Source organism: Anas acuta, chromosome 1 (assembly GCF_963932015.1).
Source record: "Anas acuta chromosome 1, bAnaAcu1.1, whole genome shotgun sequence".
Classification (NCBI taxonomy): Eukaryota; Metazoa; Chordata; class Aves; order Anseriformes; family Anatidae; genus Anas; species Anas acuta.
Window position 1 is genome coordinate 67,141,122 of NC_088979.1, and position 12,592 is coordinate 67,153,713.

General features: G+C 46.9%; 1 protein-coding gene across 1 annotated transcript; it reads left to right on the top strand.

Moving 5' to 3' along the window:
- Window positions 1-720: 720 nt before the first annotated feature.
- LOC137850148 (lysozyme g) lies at window positions 721-5,320 on the top strand. Its single transcript, XM_068670321.1, has 6 exons — window positions 721-1,114; window positions 1,822-1,895; window positions 2,134-2,235; window positions 2,410-2,606; window positions 2,719-2,857; window positions 4,579-5,320. Exons 2-6 carry the CDS (start codon window positions 1,853-1,855, stop codon window positions 4,710-4,712), a joined length of 615 nt encoding a protein of 204 aa, XP_068526422.1. The 5' UTR covers window positions 721-1,114; window positions 1,822-1,852; the 3' UTR covers window positions 4,713-5,320.
- The last annotated feature ends 7,272 nt before the right edge of the window (window positions 5,321-12,592 follow it).

The following is a 12,592-nucleotide window of genomic DNA, read 5'->3' on the forward strand; positions in this document are numbered from 1 at the left end:
GCAGAACTCATCAGTCTCGCCACAAATAACAGTTGGGCATCTCTAGCCCAAGAAGTCCTCACTGCACTATCTACACACCCTTTGGAGACTGACCACAGCCTCCAAAGACGAAAAAACAGGAGCCACAGAAGCCGATACTCGTTCTTCTGCAGCCTTCCAGTGCTTAAAGGGGGTCTACAGGAAAGATGAAGAGCAACACTTTATCAGGGAATGGAGTAATAAAACAAGGGGTAACAGTTTTAAAATAAAACAGGACAGATTTCAATTAGATATTCAGAAGAAATTCTTTACTACTAGGGTGGTGAGGCCCTGGCACAGGTTGCCCAGAGAAGCTGTGGCTGCCCCATCCCTGGAGGTGTTCAAGGCCAGGCTGGATGGGGCTTTGGGCAACCTGGTCTGGTGGGAGGTGTCCCTGCCCATGGCAGGGGGTTGGAATTGGGTGGGCTTTAAGGTCTCTTCCAACCCAAGCCATTCTGTGATTCTGTGATTTTTGGCAGCGTTATGAGGAGATCCCCACCACTGCCCAACAGGCTGTTGCACAGCACCTTTGCCCACCGAACTTTGCTGCATCCTTTTTCTTTCTTCAAGGGTTGCACCTCCCCAAAACTGGCTCTGGACAGAGGTGGGGCAGGAGAAGAGAGGGGTTTCAAAGAGCAATTGAAGTGGTGGGGAAAACAGAAATGTGTCTGGGGAATGGAGGGATGGAGAGGTCTTTCTGGGGCTGGTAAGGAGCTTGTCCTGCAGAACAGCCCAGGACACCAAGATGGGACCAGGACAAGTACCTGCATGACAGGTGGATGCTCAGCCCTCACTGAGGTTCCCTCCAGGAATAGGGTGTGAAACACAAGAGTCACCCAGAGAAAAACAAGGTGGTTTTGTTTCCTTTTTGACATCTGGGAAATGCCACTCCCAAGACCGTAGCTGCCACCATGCCAATGTTTATAGTGCAACAGGTTCTGATCACACTGGAAAATTGCTGTTAAACCTTACAAACCACAGCCCAGTGCATTTCAACACAGGGTCAAGTTACCACAGAACGGAAGGCAGCTCACCCTATATATTAAACCTCCCCAGCCCTCAGACCTGTGGCAGAAGCTGAGCTGAAGACAAGTAGGTAAGATACCGCTCTGGGTGGGGGGTGGGGGTCTTCTCATTCCCTTCAGCCACCTCCTCAGCAGCCCGGAGGCTGCAGGTTTTTGCTGCATGAGATTTCTGCTTGCATAAGGACATGAAGATCTGTCCTCTAGACCCAGGTTCACCTCACCTGAATTTAGACGGCTCCCATCCACATGTGAGCCCATCTCCCCTGGTTCCCTTAGTAGCCAGCAAGGTGCTCCTGGAGTACAGCTCCCCCTGAAATAGTCATCCACAATAATTTTGACAAAGTGTAGCTTGCAAGTGCCAGTTTCTGTATATAAAGCCTCAGAAGACTCCAGCAAAGCTGTCTTGATGTCATGAAGGAGGTTTGTATAGATTATGGGTACAGAATAAGGACATTCATGGTGGGAGCACAGCAGCGAAGATCACTGAACATCACTCATTTTATTTTTTTTCTGAATTAAATATTGAAGTTGGAGGAGGTTGGAAGGAGGTTACTAAGACACTGTAGGAAATGTGTGCTGGAAACATCATCAGACATGAGAGATCCCAAGGCTCTGGTGAGGGGTTGCAAGCCAGCAAAGGGACATGACTGCACTTAAATACCACTTTGCACATCCAACCAAGAGAAATATCCCACCAGCTCAGAAACAGTTTCTTCGTGTTTACTCAGCAAGCAGAGAAACGTATTCATTTCTTCTTCTTTTCTGATTGATTTTGCAGGTTGCTTTGTGTGCTCAAGAAGAACTACCCCATGAGCCTGACGCTCGTGCTGCTGGGCCTTGCTGCCCTCCTGGGTAAGTCAGCATCCCCCGCTCATCCCCCGAGCAGCCCCAGGAGATTAAGACACCTCCCTGTGTCCCCTCCCCAAAATCTCAGTTGCCATCAGATTGTGTTGGGCCGGGAAGGCGCTCAGCTCCTCCTGTGAGCCTTGCCAGAGGGGTCACCTCTGAGGGAGGGGTGGGTGCAGGGTGCAGGTTGCAAGGTGCAGGATGTAGGGTGCTGGATGCTCGACTCTCCACACAACCTTTTCAGGTGCTTGCCAGGGCCGCACGGATTGCTACGGCAGTGTAAACAGAATTGACACCACCGGGGCTTCATGCAAAACTGCAAAACCAGAGGGCTTAACCTACTGCGGTAAGTATCTCTCTTCTTCCAGATTGCTCTCTTCCATGGTAGCACAATAATCCCAGATCCTTCAGATTTCCAAAATGCTGGGCACACACCGGCTGCTGAGCCTGCATGATCTACCTAGAGGCACGGTCTGCCTCCTGGAGACGAAGGCATCTTTACTTTTGGGTTTCATTACAGGAGTTCCAGCTTCAAAAAAGATTGCTGAAAAAGACCTGAAAGCTATGGATAAATACAAAACACTCATCAAGAAAGTGGGTGAAAAGCTGTGTATTGAGCCCGCTGTGATTGCTGGTATCATCTCTCGTGAATCTCATGCTGGTAAAATACTCAAGAACGGCTGGGGTGACAATGGAAATGGATTTGGTTTAATGCAGGTACTTGTTGATGCTCCACTAAAACCCGACAAACTAATGTCATATGAATAAAAGTAAACCTCCTAGACATGTCATCCATTGCCACAGGGAAATGACTTTTTGATATTTCTAGGTTGACAAAAGATACCATAAACCCCAGGGGACGTGGAATGGAGAAGCCCATATCACTCAGGGCACGACAATACTTATCGATTTTATAAAGAATATACAGAAGAAGTTCTCAAAGTGGACAAAGGACCAGCAGCTGAAAGGTAATGTGCAGACCACAGATTTTGTCCAGGGGAGAAGAAAAAGTCTAGGACAAGAACACACTGAATGAATTCACAGAGTCATAGAATGGCTTGGGTTGGAATTCGATCTCCTTTAACACCACCCAGTTCCAGCCCCCTGCCATGGGCAGGGACACCTCCCACCAGACCAGGCTGCCCAAAGCCCCATCCAGCCTGGCCTTGAACACCTCCAGGGATGGGGCAGCCACAGCTTCTCTGGGCAGCCTGTGCCAGGGCCTCACCACCCTCTGAGTGAAGAATTTCTTCCTAACAGCTAATCTAAATCTCCCCTTTTAATTTTAAACCATTCCTTCTTGTCCCATCTTTATCTGTCTTTGTAAAAAGCGACTCTACATCTTTTTCTGAGCCCCCTTTAAGTACCAAAAGGTAGTAGTGAGGTCTTCCCAGAGCCTTCAGGCTGAACAGCCCCAGCTCTCTCAGCCTACCTTCATAGGAGAGGTGCTCTCTGATCATCTTGGTGGCCCCCCTCAGGCCCCACTCTAACAGCCCATTAGGTTCACATTAGGCTCACTGCTCTGTAGTTCCCTGGATCCTCCTCCCCACCCTTTTTAAAAATGGGAGTGATATTTCCCTTTTTCCCGTCACCACGGACTTCACCTGACTGCCAGGTCTTTTCAAATACATTGGAGAGAGGCTTGCCAACTACATCAGTTCCCGCAGGGCCGCTGTCAGGGCATGTCATCGGGCCCCATAGACTTGTACCTGTTCAGTTTCATCGGGTGGGCTGGAGCCTGCTCTTTGCTTACAGGGGGAGGCACTTTGCTCCCTCAGCCCTCACCCACAGGTTCGGGGAAACGAGAGACGTGGGAAACCTGACTGGCAGTGAGGGCCGAGGGAAAGAAGTTGTTGTGTTCGTCAGCCTTCTCCTTGTGTCATTAACAGTTCTTCATTATCATCCACCAGAGGGAATAAATCCCCTTGGTCTTTCTTTTCCGGCCAATGTACCCGTTGAATCCCTTGGTATTTTCAGAGGTTTTTTTTCCACAGGCAAAAGGCAAGGTTTGGCAAACTGTGTTGTTTCCGCCTTTCCTTAACGTGGCAGCCTCTGCGTGTTTTCCGTGCCACGCAGCAAATATTTATGCAGCTGAAATCTGATTTATAGAAGAGTCCAATGCTCCTCATCTGACGACGAGGAATCTCCCACAACCACCCCAAGTTAATAAGGAGCTCTGAGTAGCTAGATTGCAGCCAGCAGCTCCCTCTGTGTTGCTGTTGATGGGGGGAAAGAGGTACTCAGGGACTGCAAAGTGGTGTCATGCAACACTGCCTGCTGCTTGGCAGCCCCTGTGCAGTGCAAGGTGTGATTATGTTTTAAAGCTCTTCAGAGAGCAGTAGTTTTCAAGAATGAGTGAGAAGTTATGAGGCTGTTGGATCTTATATCGTGCTGTGAACAAGCCTGCTGCAGCCGGAGGGCTTGTGCTGGGCCAGGTGGGTGATGCAAATTCATCAAGCTGCCAGTGTCTGTGAACGTACCCCCAGTATCTCTACAACGTGTTGGTGGATGCAGCAATATGTGTAGGCCTTTTGCAGAGCCCTGGTTAAGACAGAGAAGCTCTGATAAGACCACATCCCCAATTCCAAAGTCCTGATAAGTGAAAGCTTCCTAAACAAGCAAAACCAGGATGCATCAGGGTGGAATTTTGTTTAAAGGCTGCGTGACATCTTTCGGTGCTTCATTTCAGGTGGGATTTCTGCCTACAACGCCGGAGACGGGAACGTCCGAACCTATGAGAGGATGGACATTGGCACTACCCATGACGACTACGCCAACGACGTGGTCGCTCGAGCCCAGTATTACAAGCAGCACGGATACTAGGCTGGGGCCCCTGCACCGAGTGACTTCCCCACCATCGCCAAACACAAAGGAAGAAGGTGCATCCAAGTCCATACAGATGCAAGAGTACAGGAATGGCTTACGTGAAACAAGAATTTGCAGGCTACCGCTCCCATTTATAGAAACAATATTCAGTGAGACACTCGTTATGTAGTTTCTTTAAAAGCTATATGGTTGGGATTTTACAAAGGGAATATTAACAGAATCTTGTGTGCTATCTACATATTTCTCTTAGTTTTGAGGCCGGTCTTATTGCTTTGAGGCCTATCTTGCATTGCTATTGATAACACTCTGCCTTCCAGATCTTAAAGTGCATTTCTGCTCAAACCTGTCATTCTCTTAAGAAATCAAAAGGCAAAATACTTCCTTGGGTATCTGCTTAATGATTTATTTTTTTTTTCAGAGCTGCCTGATACTTACTTCATATTATGGAATAGTCTTTCTTTTTTTTTCTGAATTCTATTTTTTCATATAAATGCATAGAACAGAGATGGGTTTTTCTGTCAGTTTTCAGTTATACAGGGATAAGCAAATAGAAAATGAATAAACGTCTTATTAGCAAATGAAACAGGAATCCAGTGTACTCATATTTCCGTAGGAGCACTCTTCATAGGAAAGTGCTCCAGCCCTCTGATCATCCTGATGAGCCTCCTCTGGACTCACTCTAATACATCCATGTCCTTGTGCTGGGGGCCCCAGAGCTGAACGCAGGGCTCCAGGTACCTACCTAAATACCCCCAGAGATGGGGACCCCACCACCTCCCTGTGCAGCCAGTTCCGAAGCTTGACCACCACCTCCATGAAGAAATCCTTCCTGATATCCAATGTGAAATGTGAAAGAGCTGATCGGAGTAAAACAGCATTTCACCCTCACAAAACTCAGCACAGGGGCGGCATGTCGGCACGGATGAGTAGTGACGGGGAGGTCTGCCATCCAGTGGCTTGCTTTCTTACTTCCAAACAGCTGCTGTGGTTTTGATGCACGCTGTGTGGTTATTTGTGTGCTCATATTGAGATGGGATAAAACCAGAAGCCTCGCGTACCCCCTGCATACCCAAATTCTCAGTAACTGCAGCTCTGTCATGTGGTAGTTTTGCGGGGTCTTTGCCCCCAATAGCTTTATGACATCCAAAAGCTCGGGCTCCTCTTTTCCCATTGCCATCACTTTTTTGCTTCCAGCAAGAGGCAGCTGCTGTTTTCAGATGAGGCTCCTCCTACTTCCAAACAACTAGCAGCCGGGTTTTGAATCCAATTAAAAGTTACTTCCTTTTTGAACGGTGGCTAGAGAAGAAACCTTGTGTTTGGGTGGCTACATAAGGAGGTGTCGGGCGCTCCCATTTCCCATAAAAGCCCTGCTGTGTAGGAAGTGCTGAGTTGGCTGAGAGCAGCCGTAACACCCACACATCTCTAGCAAGCGCCCAGAGACACAGTGGGGAGACATCCTGCAGCAAGCATGTCAGCTTGGTGACATTTCTCTAATATTCGTGTAAATAATTAATTCCACCAAAGTCTCATTTCCATTAACTGCTGAGCCGGGATTGGCATTGTTCCTATCCATTGCTATTTGTATCTTACTTACCTTTCTGCAACAGTGTGGTTAGGCAACAGATAAATGTAGCTAAACTGCAAGTAAGACATTTATAGGATGCTTCTCTTTGATTTTTTCTGTTGATGGTAGCTATGGGAAAGCAAACTGGAGCCAGTTAGTTGTGCGGGCTTTCTCTTGACTAATTGATTCTTTTATTTTGAAATGGATAAGAGCCTTTTGGTGGTGCCTTTCTGCACCGGCTCTGCAGGAAGCTTGAGTGGCAAGGTTACATTGAACAACTCAGTTTTAGGCAAGCTAAAACTAGGAGAAATGAATTGTGCACAAATATGATGCCATAACTCCATCTCCTAGCATAAAGGTGCATGCTACTGTCTATATGATGCCAATCATTTCCACTTCTGGATCTGAAAATATTTCAATGGTACGTGCTGCACACACTGATCCAGCCTGACTTTTCATTGCAAATGCTGCTCTTTTGGCTGTTCTGATCTCTGTGGGAAGATATTGGATGTCGACATGGCTGGAGCTTCAGAGGCTGCAAACTGGAAGGGCTAGCACCAGGTGTGTGATAATTCGGTTGTTCGTTTGCCCTCAAATCCATGCATGAGGCTGTGGCAAATCCAAGTCCTTGACCATCAGCCACTGCCAAGTGAGCAGATATTTACACCATGACAAAGATCTTACTTGGGCACATACCTTTCTCTTGGGAATGGAGGGGCCCTTGAGATGCTGGAAGGAATATTCAAGACCATCACAGTGAAGACTCGGCCCCCTGGGTACATTTAATCCCAGCCATTAAACCTGTTCTTCTCTCTCCCTTATGAGGGTTTCTTCATGATCTAAGTTTTTGAACATTTCTCTAGCGTAGCTGTAAATTAAAATAAGTAAATCTGAAACTAATCCAACCAAAGGCTTGGATTTAAAATGGACACACCTTTTAGTCAGCAAATGAAAGATCTGCCCTCTGGTTTTGAAGAAAAAATATTTTTATATCAGCCATCTATTGATATCTAGGCTACTTCACCAAAATTAGTCGATTCTGTTACTAATCTCTAAAGAGATTCAAAAGGATTCCAAATATCAGCTCAGTCATATCTGAAAAAAATGGTTTCTGATTTTAAAAATGAAAGGAAAAGTGATGCATGTTTTGCCTTAGGAGTTCCTGCTTCAGAGAAGTTTGTCAAAAAAGATTTGAAGAACATGGAGAAATATAAAGCCCAGATTATGAGAGTCAGCAACAGCAAGTATGTTGATCCAGCCGTGATAACCAGTATTACCTTGAGGGTCATACACTGGGACAGTACTGAAGGATGGCTTGGGCGACCACAGAAATTGATTTATTTTAATGCAGGTATGGCCAGCCCTCTTGGAAACTGAAATCTCATCCATGGTTTTTGAAGCAGAAAGCTAGAGGAGCAGCAGGGGCCTCCTTGAAAGGCAACCCCCTAATCTTGCTGCCAAGACATCGGGTTCAGCTGAGCAAAAGTTTACATCTCTTTTGAGGCAAGAAGTAGAGAGCTGGGACTTGGCAAGATCGTAACACGGCCTGTTCCCCATCCCAGCCCCTCACCCCCTCTAAAACTTGGAGCGATACCTTGGCTGGCTATCATTACTTAAATTAGGCAGGTCCAGCGGTAAGGGCTGTCACGCTCCACTGCCAGAGAAATGCAGTACAGTCCCAAGAGAAACACGGATAAAAGGTAAAGGAAATGAAATGCTGCATCAAGCACCGTGCTGCTTACTCAGCTCAGACTTTCCAAGTTTGAAGCATTTTGCGAAGTATGAGAGGCCTAGCCAGAACTGCCTACAGTGTCCACCAGAAGGCTTTTTTTTTCCCCCCAACATTTTTCAGACAACTTTTTGGCCAAATATAACTGGCATTGACCCATTTTCCAGCTGTCAGCACCAAGGGAGGGATGCTGGTTAGGATCAGGGCAGCTGGCATCTACATGATGAAACTGCTGCTTGCTTCCCAGGGCTCTCTGGGGAACGAAGAGATTAATTGTTCCTATTTCATACTTTAGATAATAAATCTTGTTTCAAAAACCTTTTTTTTAACTAAGTGTAGAGGCCCAGAGACTGCAGCTGCATGCAGTCAGGTTAATTACCCTTTATGCACCGCAGGGACTGAGCTAGCAGGGGGAATCTTGCTTCATTATTCATGCCTACACTCACGCCTCACTTGTTTGCCAAGTTGTACACTTATCCGTACAATCCCCAAACATTTGCTGCACGCATTCGGATACAATCCCCTGCAAGCTCCATCCCTCTGAGGGCTGCTCTGCACTGCCCTGCGGATCAGCGACAAAGCTGCTCCTCCTGCCCTGCGTAGAGCAGAACAGAGACGGAGCCAGGGGCTGACCCAAGGGAAAACGATGTTTTTGGCACCCTTGATGCAGCTGGGGAGGACAGGAGCAGTGGTCTTACAGCTGAAAAACCTTACACAGCAGTAATGGTGCTCTCGGTACCCTGTCATCTTTGCAGCAGCAGCTGTCTTGGTTTTATAAGGCTCTGATAGACAGAGGTGGGGTAGGCACTCCTGTCCAGTGTCCCCATAGTCCACACATCTGCTGGTTTTGCCCACTCCTTGGGCTGACCTCGCTTCCTCTCTGCATGACAAAAAAACAGGTAAACTATGAGAGTAGAGATCAAAATGTGTACAGGCAGCCTGCAAGTGATGAAGAGCTCTAATATATATAAAAATATTGTCCCTGCTGCATTGATGTTCCTTTCTTCCAGGCTGACAAATGGCAGCATAAGACTGTTGGGACACAGGACAGTGAAGAGCGTATAAGGCACAGGGATTTTGTATTGGATGATCAAATCCAGAATAAATTCCCAGCGTGGAAAAAGGAACAGCAGCTCAAAGCCATGGCTTTGTCAGCTTTAAAATGGCAGCTTTATAACACTTCACACATATAAAAGTCAAGCATGGTAATGCTGTAAAACTGAGCACTTAAAACAAACTAAACACATCCCAGTCCCCCTGCTCATTTTATTGCTGTGTGGAATAATACTTCATTGTACTCACCAAAAGGAATAGAAAAATATGATGTGTTTAGCTCTCTAGCAGACTTTTGGAAAACTCAGCAAATATCATGACATTTTTCAGTCACAAGGAGTTTTTTTTTCCTCCTCCTCACCTGCCCATTTGCTTTCTTTTATATTTCTATACCTACCTATAAAAAGCTACAATCCATACAACCCCAAAGACAGACCTTAATTCACATTAATTCCTAAACCATATGGTCCTCGCTGAAGGAAACATGTTTTTTTTTTCCTGAGAAGTGATCACAGCTGAAGACGTCATGGTAGTTGGGGCCCTTTATTCCAACTACAACACACGTACGTCTGAGGTTATTAATGCTGTTAGAGTTGAAGGACTACGAACAAAAGGAAACAGTCCTACAACTGAAGATGTTAGATTAGCAAAACACCGCAAGGAGATAATGAGCACCAAGTCTGGATGCAAATTATGATTTCTGCACAATGCTAAGATGCAAATGGAACACCCCAGTGACAAAAGTAGCTGAAAATGCTAATACTGTGGCAAAAAATACTGGTGAAAAGAGACAAACAAACTAAAACAATACTTTTAGGTTGTGACTTTTGTTTGTGTGGTGAAAAATATCATCTCTGTTTAACTGTTTCTTTCTTGTTTCAGGTGGGATTTCAGCCTATAATGCAGAACCTAATAATGTCCAGTCATAGGAAGGAATGGATATTGGCACAACACACAGTGAGTACGCCAATGATGGGGTTGCAAGAGCCAAGATTTTTAAGAGAAATGGTTGCTAAGAAAGATATCTGAGTAATGATTAGATTTGAGTTACTGCTTGGAAAATTTATCCTAATTAAAAAAAAAAAAAAAAGTGTATATATATATCCTGGATTTCTCCCCCAGAAATAGGCAGGGCTTTGGGGGGTGGGAGGAGTGAGGGGTGTGCAAAAAAAAAGGTATCCTGGACTGTATGAACAGCACAGCTCAACCAAGGGAAGAGGTTATGTGTCCCTGTTAAACACCTGTTAGACCACAACTGTATTAGACATATTCTAGGCACCTTGACACAGGGAAGATCGATTAAGTAAAGTTGGCAGAGAGCCCCAAGCTGCTTGGGGCTAGAGCACTTGCCCCATGAGGAGAGAAAGCTTCAGGGGGACCTAATAGCAGACCCCTCCTTACCTGTGAGAGAGAGAATCATAGAATTGTTAAGACTAGAAACGCCCTCCAAGATCATCAGGTCCAACCACCCCCCTACAACCAGAGTCACCCACTAACCCGTGTCCCTAAGCACCATGTCCAACCTTTCCCTGGAACACCCCCAGGGACGGTGACTCCACCACCTCCCTGGGCAACCCGTCCCAGTGCTTGACTGCTCCTTCTGAGCAGAAATGTCTCCTCATTGCCAACCTGAACCTCCCCTGGGGCAACTTGAGGCAACCCCCCTAGACCTATCACCAGATATCTGTGAGAAGAGGCTGACCCCCAGCTCCTCACACCTTCCTTTCAGGTAGCTGCAGAGAGCAATGAGGTCTCCCCTGAGCCTCCTCTTCTCCAGACCAAACACCCCCATTCCCTCAGCCGCTCCTCACAGGCCTTGTGCTCCAGGCCCTTCTCCAGCTTTGTAGCCCTGCTCTGGACACGTTCCAGGGCCTCGATGTCCTTGTAGTGAGGGGCCCAAAGCCAAACACAGCACTCAAGGTGCGGCCTCACCAGAGCAGAGCACAGGGGGACGATCACCTCCCTGCTCCTGCTGGCTGCGCTGTTCCTGATACGAGCCAGGATGCCGCTGGCCCTCTTGGCCACCTGGGCTCACTGCTGGCTCATGTTCAGGAGAGCATCAACCAGCTCCCCCAGATCCCTTTCCTCTGCACAGCTTTCCAGCCACCGTGCCCCAAGCCTGTAGCGCTGCCTGGGGCTGTTGTGGCCAAAGTGCAGGACCCAGCACTTAGCCATGTTGAACCTCACTCCATTGGCCTCTGCCCATCAACCCAACCTGTCCAGGTCCCTATGCAAACTTACTGAGTGCACTCAATTCCCTCATCCAAATCATCAATAAAGATGTTAAAGAGGATGGGCCCCAACACCAATCCCTGGGGAACACCACTGGTGACTGGTCACCACCTGGATTTCACCACCACTCTGGGTCCAGCCATCTGGCCCATTTTTAACCCAGCAGAGCGTACCTGTCCAAGCCAAGGGCTGCCAGCTTCTCCAGGAGAATACTGTGGGAGAATGTGTCAAAGGCTTTGCTGAAGTCTAGGTAGACCGTGTCAGCAGCCTTCCCTTCATCCCTCTGTTCATAGGAGATGAGGTTGGTCAGGCAGGTCTTGCCACTCATAAGCCCATGCTGCCTAAGACTGACCCCCTGAATAACTGAGGGGACAGAGCCAGGCTCTTCACAATGGTGCAAGGTTGGAGGACAAGTGACATAAGATGAAAGAAGACAGGCTGACACCAGTTAAAAGTCTATATTCTGCATATAACTTTTTCTGCCAACAAAGACAGATGGACAGCGGTACAGGAGATTGGACCAGAAATCTGTAAACTACCTGCTAACCTGAATTTTCCTGTTGCCTCAAGTCAGTTCACTTGTTTCTTGCACAAAAAGACAGCATTTCTTACCTGTGCTTCACAAGCAGGACAATGCTCCACTACCAAAGTTATATGGACACATATTATGGTTTTGCACTCTGGTTGGTTCAGGTTTTACGCCTGAGGACAAACCTTTAGAAAACATATGTCTATATAGAGAAAATCTGGGAAATTCTCCTCACAGACTCTTGTGATCTTGAAGCAAATTTGAGGAACATTCAAACTTACACACATATTAAGAAATTTTAAGCACAATCTCCTTTTTCATGAAAACTGCCAGCCTGTCAGCAGTAGACACCTCTTTAAGCTAAATCTTACCGTGGAATAATAACAGGTACTGTCTAAAATGTTGTCCTTTCTCTGTACTTTGGAAGCAGTGATTAGCTCTGCTTTATCTCAGGTAGTTACCTAAAGCTTTGTAAATTGTGCACAATGCCAAGCAAGCTTGCTCATTAATACATTCTTTTCAGTACTTTCGAAGGTTGCAGCACCTGCAGTGTAATGAATCCTGTATCTGGATACATGCTGCGTGTAACTGGCAGTGCTCCCTCTGTTGGGGATTCACCAGGCTGCAGCGCTGTGGACACAATCCCAAACATGCTCGGTAAGGGCTGAGATCCTGGCTTTGTCACTCTAGGCCACCATTCTTAGTAAAGGTCTAATACCTGCTGTCCCTCAACACCAATGTGAGCAGACTGTGTGCCTGCTTTCCTGGGT